This window comes from Homalodisca vitripennis, chromosome 5 (assembly GCF_021130785.1).
Source record: "Homalodisca vitripennis isolate AUS2020 chromosome 5, UT_GWSS_2.1, whole genome shotgun sequence".
Taxonomy (NCBI): Eukaryota; Metazoa; Arthropoda; class Insecta; order Hemiptera; family Cicadellidae; genus Homalodisca; species Homalodisca vitripennis.
In genome coordinates, this window is record NC_060211.1 from 27,435,868 (window position 1) to 27,456,813 (window position 20,946).

At 32.8% G+C, this 20,946-nt stretch overlaps 1 protein-coding gene across 2 annotated transcripts; it reads right to left on the reverse strand.

The window, feature by feature from the left end:
• Positions 1-1,394: 1,394 nt before the first annotated feature.
• LOC124363807 (E3 ubiquitin-protein ligase arc-1-like) lies at positions 1,395-20,573 on the reverse strand. Of its 2 annotated transcripts, none has more exons than XM_046819072.1 (6): positions 20,287-20,573; positions 11,440-11,584; positions 8,601-8,743; positions 4,895-4,980; positions 3,129-3,330; positions 1,395-1,505 (listed from the first exon to the last, which is right to left on the reverse strand). In XM_046819072.1, exons 1-5 carry the CDS (start codon positions 20,348-20,350, stop codon positions 3,244-3,246), a joined length of 525 nt encoding a protein of 174 aa, XP_046675028.1. In that variant the 5' UTR covers positions 20,351-20,573; the 3' UTR covers positions 1,395-1,505; positions 3,129-3,243. The 2 variants fall into 2 exon arrangements, with proteins under 2 accessions (XP_046675028.1, XP_046675027.1); XM_046819071.1 differs by having other exon boundaries at positions 8,601-8,746.
• Between the last annotated feature and the right edge of the window lie 373 nt (positions 20,574-20,946).

Sequence of the window (20,946 nt, forward strand, 5' to 3'; positions counted from 1 at the left end):
ATTGAAAAAAAAGAGTCGTATCATCTGCAAACTGCACGTTCTTCCATGCAGAAGCGATGATTCTATGTCGTTGACATAAAGCAGGAAAAGCACAGGACTGAGGATAGACCCCTGGGGGACTCCATATGTTAAGGTCTATTGGTTTGGATGATTTATTTGATATCTGGACAACTTGGGATCTGTGGCTTAGAAATGAGCTAAGCCATTTAAAAGGCACGCCTCGAATGCCGTGGGACTCAAGTTTGTCGAGCAGTGTATTGTGTGTCAACGCAGTCGAATGCTTTGGACAGATCCAGGAACACACTCATTGTGTGGTTCCGACATTCAATCCCCTTCTACAATCATATCGACAAGACCAACGACTGCGTCGGTTGTCGATTTTACCCTTTCTGAACCCAAACTGTTCATTTGAGAGCTGATTGTATTTGTCCAAAAAGTGAAGCATTCGTATAAGAAAAAGCTTTTCAAAAATGTTGCTGAATACTGGCAAAATTGAGACAGGCCGGTAGTTATTTATAGAGGCTGGATCGTCTTTCTTTAAAATTGGAACCACTTTTGCAATTTTGAGGAGGAGAGGGGAACACTCCTGTTTGGAATGAATAATTTACTAATTCAGTTAAGGGTCTCACTAAATGCTTGCAGCATTTTTTAATGAGCCATGGGGACATCAGATTAAGGTCGTTTGACTTTTTGGCTGGGAGCTGCTGGATATAATTAGGTGAAGCTCATCCTCAACAACAGGTGCCAACACCATTGATGCTGCTGGGCTTTGCCTTCGTGAGGGGCGTACTTTAGGGTCAGATGGCCGAGGACCTTGCCCGTCAGCAACGGATGCGAAGAACTCGTTAAACCGACTGGCAATCTCAGTCTCATCCTCCACAAAGCCTATCCCCAACTTTAATTTTGATTTGTTTGTATGCATTTGTTTTATTGTTTATGATAATTTTGTACAACAACAAACAGCACTTAGCATTCACACATTTATCTCTTTCATTTTATCTATATCCACAATCACTCTACAAAACGAATCAACTCCATAATCGCACAAGTTTGTCACAATCCATACGTAACGTAAAAAAAATGTTAAACAATACACTGTACAACTGATCTGCCAGCCTGTGACAAGCGAGAAAAAGAATAACAATTAAAAAAACAGGTTAGCCACACTCATGAAAATAAAATAACTTTGTTAGTTTTTGCATCTAAAAATTAGTAAGGAAGATCCCAACGATATCTAGAGGAAATATGGCGAACTAAGAGAACATTAATTTTAATGTCAAATCCAGGCCACTTAACCAGCACATGACACGACATTCAATCCTGCTCGAACGAAACCGTATCGCCTACCCTAACGAGTTAATAATACCACTTGCAAAAAAATAAGCCAACCTAATTTTAAAACTTATGTGAAAATCACTTACCTTGCGTGTGTGTGGTACAACTGTTTCAGTACAGCGTTGGCTTCATCATATGCTTCAGAAAATTTTTCCAGAACCTCGGACATTCTGTAAGAAATTAAAACATTAAGTTATCTTCAATTGAGACATTTTCAATAATACTGGTTTTCATAAGAAATCAATTAAAATTAGAGATTTTAAAAATTATGTGGTTGGTTTATATTTACACAAATTAAAGTTACAAAAGAGAAAACAAATTTATCTGTGAGTACCTATAAATGAACATTTACAGGTGGTACTCATGCATTCCATGATAGAGTTCCATAATGCATTCCAGTGTAACAAATACAAGTACCTTTGTTTAAAACATATTACTCAATGTTAAAATAACCTCTGTATTAAAAATGATTCTGGTTTGTACTTCAACATAACAATTGTTTTACGATTTGAGGAAAGAACTTAAAACCTACCTATTAACAATACTCAATGCACAAAACCCCATACAACAATCCTAAACCTCTAAGTAATGAATTTCCTACGTTTCAAACATCCTTGTAACACATAGTTTTAGAAATTGTTTGGATTGTAGTAACTCAGAAGCACACTTAACAAGTAAACAATAAAATTTTTTCCTGCTCCCCTTCCTCCTCCAACCGTCAGTCTGTCAGTGTTATCTCCAACATTGAATGAACATTTATTGTTTTTATTGACAGTTCGAGTAAGTGATAGCCGACCCAAGTTTTACAATATGCAACAATTCGCCAATTCCACTGACATCAAGCCAAGACCACATCCACTATTTAAAGTGGGCACTTCCTCCATGACATAACTACAGATACCTGTGTCTTTTACAAATGCTCCAGACCTCTAAATCCCAAATTCCAAGAGGCAATTCGGCCTGAACCACTAAACTACTGTTCACACTTCCAAAAAGTCACGCCTTAGAACTCATCCACACTGATTTACTGTACAATGATCCTTCTATATCAAGTCAAAGATGTTTTAAAACCTACTTGAAACTTACACGCTTTTGATGTAACACTCATTTTAATGGTATGTGACCTAATAATTCTAACAAGTAACTTATAAACTGATCCAATTGCTGCAGAACACACTTTATAAATTACCTGTTGAACTCAAAATGGATAAGTCAAAGTTCCCATTGTAAATTTTCATTTTGAACCTCTGTAATTTAGTGATGCGGAGATAAATTCCCAAGGAAATTTCAGTTTAAGGCGTTACAGATTTTTAAGACAGTCTAAAGCAGGGAGAAATTAACATTGCTAAAGAATACAATATTACTCCTTTCCACGTTACTGAGAGAAACTAAGCATTTAGAGAAAACCCGGATTAAGAATAAACTAACAAACCATAGTAATACGGCTAAAAAAGGTTAAACTCTGAGATTTTTGTACACAGAAGTTCTCATTTTGCTATTAGAACACAATTGTAGCAAATATCATATACATTACATCTCAACCAGTTAAAAAAAATGTCCCACTATAACAAATTTTTGGTTATTTTTCTAGAAGATTAGTTACATGAAGAATGCACTATAGTACAAAATTACTTAACACTTTTAAAATTAATAAAATGTACAATTATGCATTTAACATTTTCTTGAAACGACCATTGAGACTATTACTATACATTTATTTGGAGTGTGAGGTTTTGCTTGACTAGGAATGACATTTAAAAGTAATAGGATAACTGTTCTAAGTTTGTAATTACCTTCTGTTCGACTTCAACACATGAATGTCCAAGGTGAGCTGAGAATACACAATCCTTGCAGCAGTACAGTTCGCAATCATTGCAGTAAATTTGAAGACATCGGTCTTTGTGCTCTTTACAAAAAGCATCTTTGTTTAGCTTTATAATTTCCTTTTATATCCACTTTTTCATGTTTCCGAAGAATCACTGAACTATCATGAATCTGAAAAAAGGACATTCACATAGCACAAGAATTAATTAACTTTTGTAAATGATAAGCAGACTACTTAAAACCACATACTAGCATTAGTGAATTTTTTCCAAAACTTTAATTGACATAATAATGGCAATTAGTGTATTAATGAATCATCTAAAACTAAAATGGAAGTCTTCATGTTGAAAAAAATGCCATATATTTGTATAATTACATTTTAATACTTTTTTTTGAAAACACAAGAAACAACAACATTTATTGTTGAAAAAAAAAAAAATTAAATTTACATTTTTTAATTAAAAAAGTGTATTTATAAAATTTATAAATGTTTTGAACCATTATACCTTAGTTTATTTGTTGAAGAGAATAACCTTTTTCTGTGAATATATATATATATATATATATATATATATATATATATATATAAGTACATTTCTTCAGATAAATATAAATTGTATAAATATTTATAAAAAATATGACAGAAAAAGAAAGTAGGAAATCTAACAAGAAAACAAACATCGCAAAAAATACAATAGATCAGCAGCTGATGGTCCATGACATGACGTGTGTGAATAAGTGGAGGAAAAATAAATTTATCTTAAATTAAGACCCCTTGGATGTCTTGTCTGAAGTACCAATTGGTGTGCAGTTTCACTTTTTTTCAATTTCAATCTATTAAGGTTTTCGTTTGAATTTTCAGGGATCTTATTTTTACCTTTGATGGTGTAACAATTTTCTAATTTATTTTGTTTATGGACATTGATAGCGTGACTGGCTAAAGGTTTTTCTATGTCGCTATGGACAATGTCAAATCGATGACCAGTTACTCGTATACGTAAAGGATTCGATGTTTGGCCGACATATTGTTTATCACAAAAGTTACAGTTAAATTGATAAATAAGGTTTTTAATGTCACAGTTGATAGTTCCTTTGATAGATACAAAAGTTATATTACTTTTGAAAATTGTACTTGTAGACATGATCTTACAAGTTCCACAACGAGGCTGATGGCAAGGTTTAAGACCAAAGTACTGTGATTACTTATTTACCTTTTTTATACGATCAGTACAGACCAAAATCTGTTTAATGTTGGTTGGCTCTTTGAATAAAACTATTGGAGATTTTTAAAATACGTCTTTAGTTTCTTGAGAATTTTGAAGTAGGTTAAATGCTGACTCATGATTGAGTTGATTTTGTGAAGGCCAGAATAAAATTTGTTTATGAATTTTGGATCGTTTTGGGCAAAAGGATTATTATTTTTGTTTGTTGGTTGATTCAAATTGTTCTTGATGACTTTATAGGGATATCCTAATTTTCAAAAAACCACAAGTTAATTTATTGATATAATTAATAAAATCGTCCTCATTACTGCAAAGATTTTTCGCACAAATAGAAAGACTCTTCGGAATACTTTTTTCACGAAAGTGGGGTGACAACTGTTGTAATTCAAATACTGCAAAGTATTTTTTCACTGACCAACTGGCAGCAGGTTCACATATTACTTTGGACACAACTGTCCTGTCTAACCCTTATTAATATAGAGTCTGCAGGTTAACAAACTTGAGCGACTTACCCGAGTGAAACAACGGGTGCAGAAATGGACATCGCACTGTAGGCAAGAGCAGTCAGCAGCTCTCTCGCCACACTCTCCACATAACACTGCAAAACAGAACACATTGTTTCAAAGTATTCTAGCACAAATTCCTGAAGTGATTGGTAGCGGAATTTTACAAAAGTGAATATGCTAATCTCCGAACACTTTTATAAAAATTCTTGTATAGAAATGGCAACTATGTAGAAACTGAGTGCAACTCTTAAGTTTCAAAATTATTGAAATTTCATCATATATTTGGTCTAGGTAGGATTAAGGACAAATTGTTAAGATGTAAGTATTATCATGTGAATGAACTAATGTTACAATTTTTTATTTATATTTTTATATTATTAATATTAGTAGTTAGTTTTCTTTGTGCCTTGTAAATATTAGGGAATAAAGTGGTTTGACTATGACTATACATAATGTTAAGGAATTAAATCCTGCTGCTTCTGCCTACTTTTGAAAATCATTGTAACCTTGTTTTCAATATATTTAAGGAATTCACTGATTCCACAGACTTCCGGCCAAGATCACTTCCACTATTTACAGTGGGCACTTAACCACAGATACCAATGTCACTTACAAATGCATCAGACAACAAAAACCCTCTCATCCACAGATAACGATCCTTATATAGTTGTGCCTCCTTTCCTATGCACAACTGTGATAATAAAGTAAAATATCTTTAAAAATCATGTTAAAACTCATAAACTTATGATAGAAAAATCATTTAAAAAGGACTATGACCAGTAATAATTCTAACCGGTAAATTATGAACGATCCCTATCAGTGCACACTTAAGAAGTTACCTTATAAAACTGAAATGGTCAAAGCAAATCAGTCAAAACTTCCAGATTAATTTTGATGTTAAACCTCCATAATTCAGTCATACTTAGAATGAATAATATTTAATAATGAGTACTTAATTAGTTTCCGAGAATAATATTTGTTCAATATAGATTCGGGAAGCAGAATATTGACCCTTACACTGCCCATCTAATAAGATACTATAGGAAAGAGATGTCATGAATTCATAACCAGAATGGCAGTGGAAAGGAAATCCCTGTATATGTTATCATTGAAATGTCTGCATGGTGATACTTTGTAGAAGCAGTTTATCAACCTTACACAAAAGAGACTAACTGAGATTTTAATAAAACATTTCTGTTTGTTATTCAACTTGTTTTGCCTGTAGTAATCCATAAAAACAAAATAACAAACCATTGGCTCTTTTCTACTGTTAAATTTTAAACAATACTATTTTTAAAATTTCTGCAATTTAGGCTTATCTGGATTTTACTTTATATGAATCATCACTTCCTATTCCAAATTAATCCAGATGAACAAGGTTCACTGTATTTTGTACTATTTTGTGCTTGACTAATGTAGAATAAGTTATTTATCCTTTTTTAAATACTAGAGATCAATCATGATAAATTATTTAAAATAATCAAATCAGAAGTTTTTATTATAAAATGTTATTGCTTAACTATTCCCATCACAATATGGGAATTCTAAACACAAACTGATTTCATACAAACAAATCCAATTAAAAATGTTCTAAGGAATATTATAGGAAGTGTACTCTGCAATTTTCTAGTAAAGTTTTGGCAGTTGTTAAATGTGAAAATTTGAATCAAGCTTTCATTAAAATTTTCATCAAATAGTAGTCATAATAAGTTATAGTTGAATGAAAATCAAATTTATAACTGAGCAACAAAACCTACTAACTTATTTAACGTAGCTAAAGCACAAGTTTTATTTGTACTGAACTGCGAGACATGTATAATTTACAAAACATTAAATCATGATGAATTAACATTTGAACACTATTGTTATGATAATGTCCACATTTTTTATGAACTTTGACAAACATAGAGATTGAAAGTGAGTTTGAGAAGCACAAAGCATATAAACTATTTACAATTACAATACTCATATGACTTGTTCCCTGTGCTTTCAGTTGTACATGTCAGATGTTCATTTGCAGACAACGTGTTGTAACTGCATTGACACTATTTGACTTAAATTATTTAACATTGTTTGTTATAGTTATTGTACTGATGTACTGTTGTATTGTTACTGTACTGATGTACTGTTGTATTGTTACTGTACTGATGTACTGTTGTATAATCTACGACCTTCTATTATTAGTTCTATATCTGTCAGAGCCAAATTAGCTCATCTTCTCTGTCTTTAGTTGTGAGAGCTGTCTGTACTTCGTTTATTTACATTCTTGCTGGTATTGGTTGATTGATACCGGGGGCTACTTAACTTTATTCTGACAAATATGAATGGAAAAGTAATTTTTATGGTTGAAACTAATGGATGAACCACATTTATGTTACTGTACATCAACAAAAATGGTTAAAATTACAAATTAATTTTCAAGTTAATGTTTCAGTTGTCGCAAAAATGAAAGAATTTCTTGTGTGTTCAACTAAAATTGTTAGTGCTGATAAAGAAAAACACAAAAATCCTACTAAATTTGAAGCTGTATTTTTTCTCAACAGTGAGTGAACTTTTTTTAAACAAAACAGATATATTCTAATACAAATTCAAAAGATTCCTTATTTTGTCGTTAAGCATATAAAATGCAATAGACAGGCTTCCTTGATACTTAAGTGGGCCGGGAAATGGACTACTGTGCATGATTAAACAAGCTGACATCTTGAAATCATCAACATCTACTGTTCAACTCCAACAATAATCTGTAATGTGATGTTTAAAACCCCTTTGACTCCACATCTTTTCAACGTCAGCCAGTAGCTGTTGAACCTAGTAATGAGTTTTCATCTTATCGAAACAAAAAACATACACACAGGGAAGAATAACTTATGAGTCTGTATCAACAAGATTTTTAATGTACTTAAACAACAAGAAATAGAAAAAATATATATAAATAATTTAGAAAAACTTAATACAAATCAAACCAAAGCTAGGTACCATGCAAGAGGTACAAACACGGCTTCCCTCCAACCTCATGAGTATGAAAAAATTAAGGTTGAACTTTTTGGTGATAGCCAAGAGAAGCAGCTCCCAGAGCTTGTGGGTTTCTTTAAGTGGATTAGTTAGATCTAGTGCTGACACTGGATATTTTATTTATTATAAATTTCACGATGCCTTTATTTTGTATGAATAGAGCTAATGTTCCTATCTTCAACCAATTTGGCTATAGATGAAAGCTTTTTCAACGATCTACGATTTTTTACGGCTTTTGATTTGTTATAGTAGAAAGATGTTGGATTAATCTACACTAAAGTTTGATTTAATAAATAGTTATATTAAAAACGAAACATAAATAATAATTAGAACATATTATTTTGCAATACTTTATTTTACTCCTTAATAAAAAAAAAGCTGATTTTATCATATTACTAGTACAGTGTTAAGCTTCAAACACTTTTGCAACCTTGAATTTCATCTTAGAAATTTTTAGTGATGTCTCATTTAGAAGGTGAGATTAATAAATTTTTTTTAGTTTTTTCAATATTATTATTGATTATTCAGAAAAAGTATTTTTCAAGCTTGTTTTACTTAATATCCCATAACTACATGACCAAATATAAAAGTTATTGAAATTTAAAAGATAAAACTCAAGAGGCATTGTTCGTATGAAATGACAATTAAAATGAATCAGTTTTAACATGGCTACAGGAGTATTTAAACAACTTAAAGGTACCTGTTTCAGAATTCATTTGTTTTTTCTGACTGTAGAACCCAATGAGTTGATCTTTCGGCTTATGTTTTCCACTTCGTTTCAATGCGACTTGTCCAACAGAATATATATTTAGTGGAAATTCTTCACGGAGTTCTTCTTGGTTTCTGCTGCAAAGTCATGAATGAAAAAACCAATTGTACTGCACGTACAAACACTATAAATGCAATATTTATACACACTGCAATAATCTTCTATTCAAATTCAACATAAAACTAAATAAAAGTAGACGTTTTAAATTTGTAGGTCAAATAGTAATGTATTAGTTGAAACGAGTAGATTAAGAAATAAGGATCTGACTTTATAACCTTGTTATGCAAGAACATACGTTAAATACATAATACACGGTACGGCATAAATATACTAATAAAAATTTTTGGCAGCTTCATTAGGAATCTTATTTTACATGCACTTATAACATAACATTCAGCTGACTCCACAAATAAATATTTACATTATATTTATTTCAATTAATATTAAAGTACTGTATGGTGTAAATATGCAAATACAAAAATTTGGAAATATTTCAGCCAGCATGAAAAATTAGATATGACTAAAGTTCAATTTTTGAATAAATAGAGAAGAAAGAAGACTGGAATTTTTAATAGCACCTTATTCTTTGTTTCTAAGTTTTTTTATTCCTGTTTATGTGTAGTGTTTCCCGAGCATTTAAGTTCATTGGTTTAGCTACTTCTTTTATTAGTTTTAGATTTTTAATTGATATTTTTGTCCTGATCCAATCCAGTGCTTGACTACAGCAGATTTTTCAACTTTTCCATATTTTGTATGAGATAAATGCTCCTGGAATCATGTTTTCATCATTCTTCTTGTTTGTCCAATATAAATTTTGTCACAGTCATCGCATCCAATTTCATACATTTTTTATTTATTATCATTTGAAATTTTATATTTCGGGTTTCCTAAAATTTGGGATAGTTTGTTGCTTGTTCTGTGAGTGACAGTTTTATTTGTATGTTTGGACGTAATACTGAATACTACGAACAAAGTTGACACCTTTTATTTTAAAGTTTGTTATTGAGAATATGAAAGTATAGTAGGATTTTGGACATTTGCCATTGTTATATCCTACAAAAAAATATAACACGATGATTCGATGACTGAAATCTACGCTTGTGTTCAGATGCAGAAAAATAAATTTATACCCTAATGAAGCTTGAACATTGGCAAGGAAATCAAAGCTGGCATTTCTTCTTATGTGGCTGCACATCATCTGAACAGCATTTGTCTTTCTTTTCTCTTTATTAGTTCAGGTGTGACGTGTTTGTTTGTGATTTTGGCTCCTGTGCAGTAACATCGCTTGGATTCTATTCTCCCCAATCTGGACTTCATGTTGTTAGTCTATTAGGTATCATATATATCTATGAGTGGCAGTCCAGTGCTGCACTTTTTAATTCATTAATGTATTAGGTATTTTTATGCCTGAAGAAGAGGGTACATTTCAATCTTCAAAAATTAGCGTTAAACTTTTTTTGTAACATGTAACAATGGCAAATGTCCAAAATCTTACAATCCTTCAACTAATTCCTTCAAAAATTAATGTGAAAATGTAATTAAATATATGTAGAAAAGCATTTGACTGATTAATATTACAGAAATTGTTAAAACAATGTAGTTGATTATTTGTTTCCTGTATGATTTTACAAAATAATGTATATTCCAAAATACTGCAGTTTCTGATAAAAAAAGAGGTTCTATCAAGACAGTCTCATGAGAGTTTAACTTTTAAAAGCAATGAATAAAAATGTGAATCCCTAATCTTTTCTGTTTAAGCCTAAAATACAAATCAATATTAAATATCAGTGATAACAACACTGACTTAATGACAGTGTATGGTGAAATTTTAACGTACGGAAATCAAGATGGTAGGATTTATTTGAATGGTTCTTAAAACAAACACAAATTGATGTGCTCAACACAATATTATAAAATATGGTAAGGATCCCATCATTAGATCAATTAGGTCTGCCTTTCAATTGTTAATACCCATAGAAAGTTTATTTATGTTAATAAAAAACTTTCTGTAGTTCTAAGATGAATCCCTGAGGCACACCATGACCACAGATTTTACTTTACAGAAGGCATGTTTTAATCCTTTGTTGGTCCTCTTACCTGAAATATCCAATACTTATGTTAGTGCAGATTCCAGTTCTTATCTTGGTTTTCACACTTTCAAATAATATTATCCACACAATATCATTTCACTTCGTTCTTTATTTGATTGTTGAGTTCCCTGCATTTTTCACCATCAACAGCGAAAAATGTTATAAACTGTTCTTAACTTATATAATTTTAAACAAAATGCAATGAAGCAGACAAACACAACTTAAAAATCTTTATTTCAAGAAACTTAATTGCTACTATTTTCCCCAACAGTATTTACAGAAGTTATGTTCTCATAGTCAATGAAGAAAGAGACAGAAAGGTGGTACATAGATGAGATAGCATGCAAGATAGTCAAGTACTTGATGCATGTCAAAATCCATTAATTGAAAATTGTAGATCTATGAAATAAACATAGTACAGGGAAAATATGTAGGAATTAACAGGATAACAATGACATAGCCTACCTATTTACTAACCTACTTACTAATGATAGGCTATATTTTTTAAAAAGCAGACATGTTTGTGCAAGAGAAATGCGAAAGAAACACATAACAAACCTAGATAGAGTAGCCATCACCAAGCAAGCCGTTTGTCTCAAACCATATTGAGGGAAAAGAAAGGCGGGAAGAGAAGACAAAGGATCCAGGAATATGTCCCAATTACGGTAAACTGGACTTACAACTTATTGGCTTCAGAGACTTGAGAGCAGATCGTACATGTGACTGAGGTACTGCCACGTGTGACAGACCTCATACAGCCCTCACACACAGAGTGACCACATTTCAACAGTAACGGGCATTTCCCTCCAATTGGGTTTGTGGGATCTGAAGTTATGACATGTATAAGTTAATAACATAGAATGAACGACACATATATAATACTTACAATCATTTACAACACGTAGACTTGAAGTTAGTTACCTCTGGAGGAACAACCATAGTTAATACATTTACAATTATTAAAATAGCTTGACAATATAAAGAACATTTCAACTTAATTCATTCGTGGCACTACGTCAAAATTTTCTTACAGGTAGGATAGTGGCCATTATTAATGTTCAACAGTTGTAACAATTTTACATATTAATATCTATTAACATGTGACAAATGATCTCAGCTATACTACAAAGGGGTTTTTAATTAATCTTGTGAATAACACCGTTACAATTAAAATAAAAAAATGAGTCCTTCTAAAAACCGTTAAAATAGTATTATGTATCTGTATATATGTACAAAACTATTTTATGGATTAATTTTATAATATTTGTTTGCTATAGACTAGGAAATGAACAAATCATATAATACAAAAAAAACTAGTAGATGGAATTCACAACGGTAAAGTAAAGATGCCTTATTTTACCAGACGAAGTTAGGGATAAGAAGCCCTCTTTAACACTTAACCTGGGGACCAATGGCTTAAAGGTTACTTCCGAACCACCACCAACAGTCAAAGTGTTCAATTGTTTGTACCATTTAAACACTGGTGTCTTTACTTTCCTTATTACCATTGCTATAATAATAAATCCTATAATTGTATAATGTTACAGTAGTTTAAAATATAGCAAATACTTCGAAAATGTAAGAAATTTTATTTTTAAATAAATTAAAATTAAATTGATTCATTATAGTACTTGTATTTGGATAGGGCAAAACATATTAAATTCTAATACAATCCAAAAACCATTTGATATACATGAAATTTGGCAATATGTTCTTTATATTAACTCCTTACTAACATGATAACCCTAATCACTTTCCAAACAGCTGCTTTGCTACACGATGTCTGTCAGCTCTAAGATAATACACACTGGCCTCTAGACAAAATGAAGGATTCGGAGATTCTGACGGCAGTTTGGTAAATGAAGATATCGCTGAAGTTGATCATGGTGGGTGAGAAACATACTAAATTTATGCTGACTTTGGAGCAGCTCTGTGCAAAGCAAATAATACCCGGCAGTAGTTTATAACAGCGCCATTTAAAACTCAGCACTTCAAGGATTAGTAAAAAAATCAAAAATTCCAAAACTATTTTGGAAGTAACTTTTAAGGAAATTTTGGGACATGTTCATTAGAATTCTTAAAAATATCTTTAGAAACCAAGATGGTAACATTCTGGCATTGAACGGTTAAATAAAATGGTTAGTATTTAAGCATCTGCCATGAAGTTGTTTTATTTATACTGATTGCACCTGAAAGACTCTCAACAAGTTTGATTTCAAACTACATTCATTTTGATTAATGAACAGGAAAAAATTTAATAGAAATAATGACATTTTGGCAATCAAATTTAAGTTGAGAACTACGCTATAGGTGAAAGGTTCAGTAGTTACATTTTTTATAATTCATCACGTAAGAGCTATAGAACATTGAGGAAATACAAATAACTATTTGTGAGATGGTGTAAAATAGAATTACCATGAACCCTAATCAGTATTTACAACTAGTACGTATGGTATAAACAGTATTTTCAAATTCTCAAAATAATAACTTATAACTGATTTCATATCGTGTTTCAAAAATATTAATAACGCCTTTAATTATTAACTTAGAATTCTCAATTTTTTTAATGTCTAGAATTCTCAATTTTTTAATGTCTTTTTACAAGGGACATACAACAAATTGTATATAAGAATTTTTTTACTGTCATTGCCTATGGAATCATGATAATAAGTTAAGTGAAAAAAGCTTAAACAAACAGAAAATAATTTTTTTTCTCTAAAGTTTTGATCCTCATAATCCACAATAACACACAAAAAATGTTTCTTTTGCTTGAATACATGGATAAATACTACCAATCATTAAAAAATTATTTCCAAAATAATATAAGTGTATATTTTAATATGGTAGAAGCTTGAAATGAGATGTTTAGTGTGTGAGAGAGGTTGCCGGGACCTGACTCCATCAAGGATCTTCTTTAGAAAAACAAACTATAGATAGTTTTTAATCATCATTAAATTATTACACAGCTAAACTATACTGTGATTTGAAATACCTATATTGTGATTTGGTTTAACATTTTGGTTTCAACAGTTTAGATAATCATAATATCGATGATTTGATTATGGTAGTGGTCGCTTATTATACTGCACACACTTGCTGGAGTAAACATTATCCATAATTCTTGCATAATAATAGCTGATCAATTAATGTTGGCATCCAAAGGCCAAGTCTAAAGGTCTAGTTAGGGGTAGACTTTATAAAACGCCCTTAACTCGTTATTCTATTGTTTGTATCAAATGAATAATTCAATATTAAAATTTAATTGCCTTAGAATATGACTACAAATAAATTATAACAATGTTTAATGTAAACAATAAACAACGGTTTCAGTATAATAAGCGGCCACCATATCAATCTAATCATCAATATTATGATTATCGAATCATCGATATTTATGAGTAAGGAATCCTCGATAAGTCTATAACGTTATTCAGTTCAACACGATTGTTCCAAATTAACTCAAACAAAGTTAAATTATGTGTTAGTTATTGTGTGTGGCACCCACTGGGTGAAAGGGATCCGGTAGCGGAAACATTGCAATGCGGGCCCTCATCGAGTCCTCGTCGGGGTAACACAAAGAGACGCGGAGATGCCATCAGTAGATCCTGTGAGTATTCTTTTCTCTATAAGTTATAAGATCCCTAGGATCCTTTAGCAGGGACATAGGGTTTGGAACGCGAAGAGCACTGCAGTTGCGGCGGTGTCTGGATCTTCCCCTCGGACCTTAAAAATCCGGGAGAGGGCTACGTGGAAAGTATGTACCGGATCGTACCCATATCCGCAGCAGGTCTCCAAGGTTAAGAGCCTCTAATCGATAGAAAAATGGAGTAATGGCTGCTACGGATAGGAAATACTCATGAATTACAATGAGTCGATAATCATGAATAATCGTGTGTTGGCCACTTATTACATTGCAGCCCAGCTGAAATCAAATTACCTTATATTGTAATTAATACTAATTGTAAATTAATACTTGATTATACCGACCACACCCAGACATGAATCGTTATTTGACATTTTGCTTCTACTGATTACTAGATTAGCGTTAGAGAACAATATTTCGTCAATATAAAACAGGAATTTTCTTATCGCAAACCCCTCCCCATCCTCAGACAGAGGTCAAAATCGAGCGGTCTAGTAGATAACGTGATTGCAGAGTCTCGCCGCCCGTTCAGCTGGTGCGTCGCTTTGTTGTACTTCAGTGTTTTACCCCTAAATTTCTTCAAACACAAAAATTCAACAAAACAAACACTACCAAACAAAAACTAAACTCTTTATTGAAAAAAAAACACACAAAACTTGTTTTTATTCTTGATCACACTCCGCCACCCAAAATACGAGTGCCTCCGGCCATCAGTGCTGATGTCAACGAAAGAAAAACATCCCTCGAGATAGTATCTATCAGTAAAATATCAAATTCTAGAGGGGGCTGATCAGAAATATAAATTTAATTGTAATGGAAAGGCAATTATGTACCGTGCAAAAAACTTAAATAATCATGTGATGCCACGCGGCCTGCCGTAATCGGGATTCTCGAGAAAGATAAAATAACAGCGACAATAATACTGATCACAATACCTGGAAATGCTTGTTGATTGATGGAATTGGAAACGTTTTATAACGTTCTAAGTTCATTGAAAAAGGTTTAAGCGTTGGGGCATATAACGGAATCTAACCCCATTGATAATTGTTGTAAGTTTGTAATTTTGTAATTAAAGAGTTGTTTTTTCGTTCTATCATGTCTATTTCTATAAATTTATATTTTTGTGTTCTTCATACTGGTGTGGTTGGTATGATCCCAAAGTACCCATTCACTTACTTTTTAAATACTATTTTGAAGAATAACGTGTCTGACACCTTGTAACACAAATACCACATGTACATTGCTATTGTACTTGCGGCTAGCCGACAATTACTCAAGTACCATACATATGACTACTTTGTTTCAATTAATTTGAACAATCATTTTGAACCGAATTACGTTGCTTTTAAGATTGTACTAAACAATATAGTTATATTGTAAAATAAAAATTGCTAGCAATTATAAATTATGAATATCTATACGTAAAATGTTTTTACATTTAATAGTTTAGATATTTATAGCTAATAGTTTATTTGATTAATCGTGATGGCCACTTATTACACTGTAACTAGGTATAGTTCATCTAAAAAGGTAATAATTGAATAGTGAATTAATTAATTAATCTATCCTATGTCTTTTTATAAATTGTAACGAACAAAACAGTGTAACATTTAGTTTCTCTTTACTATTTTAGAGGAAACATACTCGTACATCTGACAGCTTGTGATACAACTAACGCACAAGGATACATACAAAGACAAAGTCAGACCTCAAAAGAGTGACTGAGCTCCACAAGCTTTTGGATCCCAAAAGAGTCAAATACAAAGTCGGATTTGCAAAATGTGGTACTTTGGCAAGGTAATGTTATTGTTTACTTTTTGCCATCCACATCCTGTCCCCAGGTGTGTGTTCCAGTGAAAATTGCTGCTTCTACGCACAAACTCCTTAGCTGAAGAGACGAATCGAACTCAAAACAGAAAATCCACAAATATGTCAAGAGCGTTAAATCAAAGAATACATTTGCATTGACATGCAATCCAAAAGCGTTTTGGCAGTCACAGAGTAACAGATCCCAAAAGCTTTCGGATCCCAAACGGGTAACCAATCTCTTTGTGACAAAGCCGTGTCGCCTGGACAAAGTGTCTTGCAAAATGGAAGAATCATTTATGACCCAGTTTGACTTTTATCCCGTTTTCGTTCTATTTCCAGAACTCATCAGCATGACAAAGTAGCCATGGAACTTGGACATTTGCATTACTGCTGCTGGTACTGTTTGTATTTATCAAAGACAAATTCAGATCTCAAAAGGGTGATCGGGCTCAACAAGTACAAGGATATACATCGTCATAGTACTTTCGATCATTACTCAAATACCAAACAAATGGTATTGGTAAAAACCATGAATATCTATAGGTAAAATGTTTTAAACATTTAATAGTTTAGATATTTATAGCTAATAGTTTATTTGGTAAATATTAAGATCAGCGACTACCGCTCCAATCGCCGTAATGTTTTGAATACTAACACAGGTTAACGTAATTTCACCGAAAAAAATGGTCCCAGTTTTTCGGCAGTACAATGTTGGCAATACAAAACACATAAATAACAAGATTTTCGACTAACAAACTAAAAACAATGGCCGACCATGGTCGTTTTGATGAGTTGACAGTAGTCACGTGAAAAACAGGAAAGTTTCTGATTGGCCGGGCGGATCACGTGACCTATAGGACGGCTTCGATTGACCGCCAGACGTAAACAAACAAACCTACATGGACAAGGAATAATTAGTGAAGTTATTGACATGGCGTGCGATGGTTCTTGTTACACGCTAAAAAGACCCTATCTTGCCTATTCAAAACTCAGATCACGCGATGCTTGCCCGCTGCTTGCTCTTTTGGAAAAAAAATTAAATTCACGCCATGACTGCTTACACACACAAAACTCAGACAGAACTAACGCAGGTTTCATTCCAGGCAAAAGATAAGCGGCGCGTGTTTATCACTGATAAGATAAGACAAGTTTATACTAGAAGTAGTACCTGGACTACTGCCCTACGAATTAATAACACCAAAAAAACGAATAAATGCACTGTCAGTCAGGTTTTTTTTTAATTTAATTTTTTTCAAATTTTTTTTGGAGGGGAGGAGTAAATGGCTATGGCGACAATCGGGACTATTTTTTTCGGTGAAATTACGTTAACCTGTGTTTAGTAAGCAAAAAATTACGGCGATCGGAGCGGTAGTCGCTGATCTTAGGATTTACCATGGTATATTAATTTAAACAATCTCTCCAATAATATAAATTAATATATTTATATTAGTTATATATTTATATTATTGGAGAGTTTGTTTAAATTAATATATAATTTCCAATAAAACATGAGCTTCAAGAATGTATTTACCATGGTATTATAAGGAGGCCACTCTATCTCCATTTAGTAATAGTTATTATGTGATACAATAAGGTAAATAGCCTACATATATATGCATTCTAAATTTAAAAAATGAAACTTAACATTAACGAGTGCTCACATGATCTGACCTTGAATTTAGGTACTATCTTGAGGGAAACTTGTCTTCTTCGACCAGATGTGCGGGTTGAAACCAAAGCCCACACTGACAGCCAGGGGAATTTCCAATCAGTTTTGTTCTAACATCAAATCACGTTGTATGATCTGCTACATACTATACTGCACGCATAACAAGAAGTAACTGATTTTTGGATAATTTGAAAACTGCAATGAATATGAGTCTGAAAATTCTCGGCGAGTGAACAAAGAGGTTGAGGAGTGGAATACCGACAGTCTAAACCATATTTTTGATTTTTGTGAAGCAGTGAGGTGCGCCTATCTGAGGACAATATTTTCGGTATTTATTTACATTAACGTGACCATGGAAAATGGACTTTTTTTTTCACGGGTTGGGTATTTAAGCCAAGTATTATTATCACAGGTGCATATGAACTGGGGGGAAAGTATATTATTGTATTATATTGATGCCTTTCGGACATTATTGCGTTAAGGAGCAGGGGCATCACGTAATCTGGGATTCGACTTTTGCAAGCTCGAGTTAATTTTTTGTTTCTAAAAGAGCAAGCAGTACGCAGCACTGCGCAGGGGGCAGGCATCGTTGACAGGATTAACGTATTAGTCAGACTCGTCTTTACGAATTGCTTCCACGTGAGATACCGAACATCCAACACAAAGGTGTGCCATTACCACTACTGAACTAGAAGGTTAAGAATAGACACGGAGAAACAACAGTAGATCAAAATAGCGTCCCTTCTTTATTTGAGAAGGCGCGGAGTAATACCAAACTGTAAAATATGGATAGTGTTGCCAGAGGTACGATAATTTCATTGATTTTATGTGCCGGTAAGATACACGATGGGTAGTTATTATCGTACCATGAAAGGTTTTTGACAAATTTATACAAGTAACAAACCAAAAGTTAATTATAACATAATTCGGTAAATCTTAAGCTCAGCGACTACCGCTCCAATCGCCGTAATTTTTTGCATACTAACACAGGTTAACGTAATTTCAACGAAAAAAATAATCCCGATTATCGCCGTAGCCGTTTACCCCCCCCCAAAAAAATTTCGGGAAAAATAAAATTTAAAAAAACCTAACTGACATTGCATTTATTCGTTTTTTTTGGTCTTATTAGTTCGTAGGGCAGTAGTCCAGGTACTACTTCTAGTATAAACTCGTCTTATCTTATCAGTGATAAACGCGCGCCGGTTACCTTTTGCTTGTAATGAAACCTGCGTTAGTTCTGTCTGAGTTTTGTGTGTGTAAGCAGTCATGGCGTGAATTTAATTTTTTTTTCTAAAAGAGCAAGCAGCGGGCAAGCATCGCGTGATCTGAGTTTTGAATAGGCAAGATAGGGTCTTTTTAGAGCGTGACAAGAACCATCGCACGCCATGTCAATAACTTCACTAATTATTCCTTGTCCATGTGGGTTTGTTTGTTTACGTCTGGCGGTCAATCGAAGCTGTCCTATAGGTCACGTGACCCGTCCGGCCAATCGGAAACTTTCCTGTTTGTCACGTGACTACTGTCAACTCATCAAAACGACCATGGTCGGCCATTGTTTTTAGTTTGATAGTCGAAAATCTCGTTATTTATGTGTTTTGTATTGCCAACATTTTACTGCCGAAAAACTGGTTTTTATATGTTAGCGAAATTGGGACTATTGTTTTCGGTGAAATTACGTTAACCTGTGTTAGTATGCAAAAAATTACGGCGATTGGAGCGGTAGTCGCTGAGCTTAAGATTTACCCATAATTCATTATACGAACATAACATACTTTTTCATTAAATGTGTTTGGTACAATAATTTCTCGTTGTTGGTATGATAATCGGTTATTAAAATCGGGCTATACTGAGTTTGAGCAGACGCGGAGTTATAGGAAACTGTCAAAAACGGAGTTTTCAGAGGATTTAAAAAAATCGTAGCTCCTTTGATTTTCGTTACCGACGAATTTTTCTTCAATATTGTTTTCAGGAAAAAAAATTAACATACCTTTCCATGGCCACGTTAATGTAAATTGATACCATATTTTCTTCTATTTCACAAAAGCGGTTGCTCCGTGCTATCCAGGAAAACTGTAGATGTTGTAAAGTATCTAAAATGTAGGTCTAGCCTAGGTAAAGTTGGTTGTTATTTTTAAAGCTACTGCTAAATTATTTTTTTTTATTTTGATCTATTATAATTCTTATTGCGTATGATTATTATGTATCAAAGTTGGCTAATATACAAAATAGTCCATTAGTAACAATGGAATACTTTTAGTAGTCTCCCACAGCCAATGCTTAGGCCTACATAGCAATTAGGGGTGGGGGGAGTAGGCCACAAATAATTTTATTAATTTCAAAATTATGCTACAACCTACAGTTCATAATTTAAGGATAAACCTCTACATTTGTTACTATAAAACGTACCTTTAAAACTAAACTGTAGTGAACATAACACACATGACGGTTCTCGACGGAATTTGTGATCCATCTTACAGGTTTTACAAAACTGTTAACAAAGTGAGTTCGTCTGAAGACAACAGGATATTTAAAACAGGCAACAATTCCTTACATCTTATTTTGTAAGCATTGTCCAAACTGTTTAAAACTTTGATTTCTACCCAGTGCCAATACGCACCAGAACAACATTTACTATAAATAAGAATCTGAATCTGAATCTAGGCTTAACACAACACAATCAGCTATCAGCAGTTTAGAACAAAAACAACTGGATTCGGGTTGCCGGTCCCGGTGCCGGTTGTTGGTGGTCGGTGGCGCTTGCTACTAACAGATTATACCTTAGGACATATTATCACCTTTGGACCTTGACATTTTAAGATAACACATTTATTAAGTAATTCATTAATTTATTTAGTATTTTATAAATAAAAATTAATCTAATCTCGAGACCGGCTGGACCAATTTGGCTAATTCTTTTTTTTATATACATTATCCTTTTAAGTGATACAATACAATATTTATGTGTCATGATATTAAGATATCAATTATAAGATGACATTTTAAGATAACACATTTATTAAGTAATTCATTAATTTATTTAGTATTTTATAAATAAAAATTAATCTA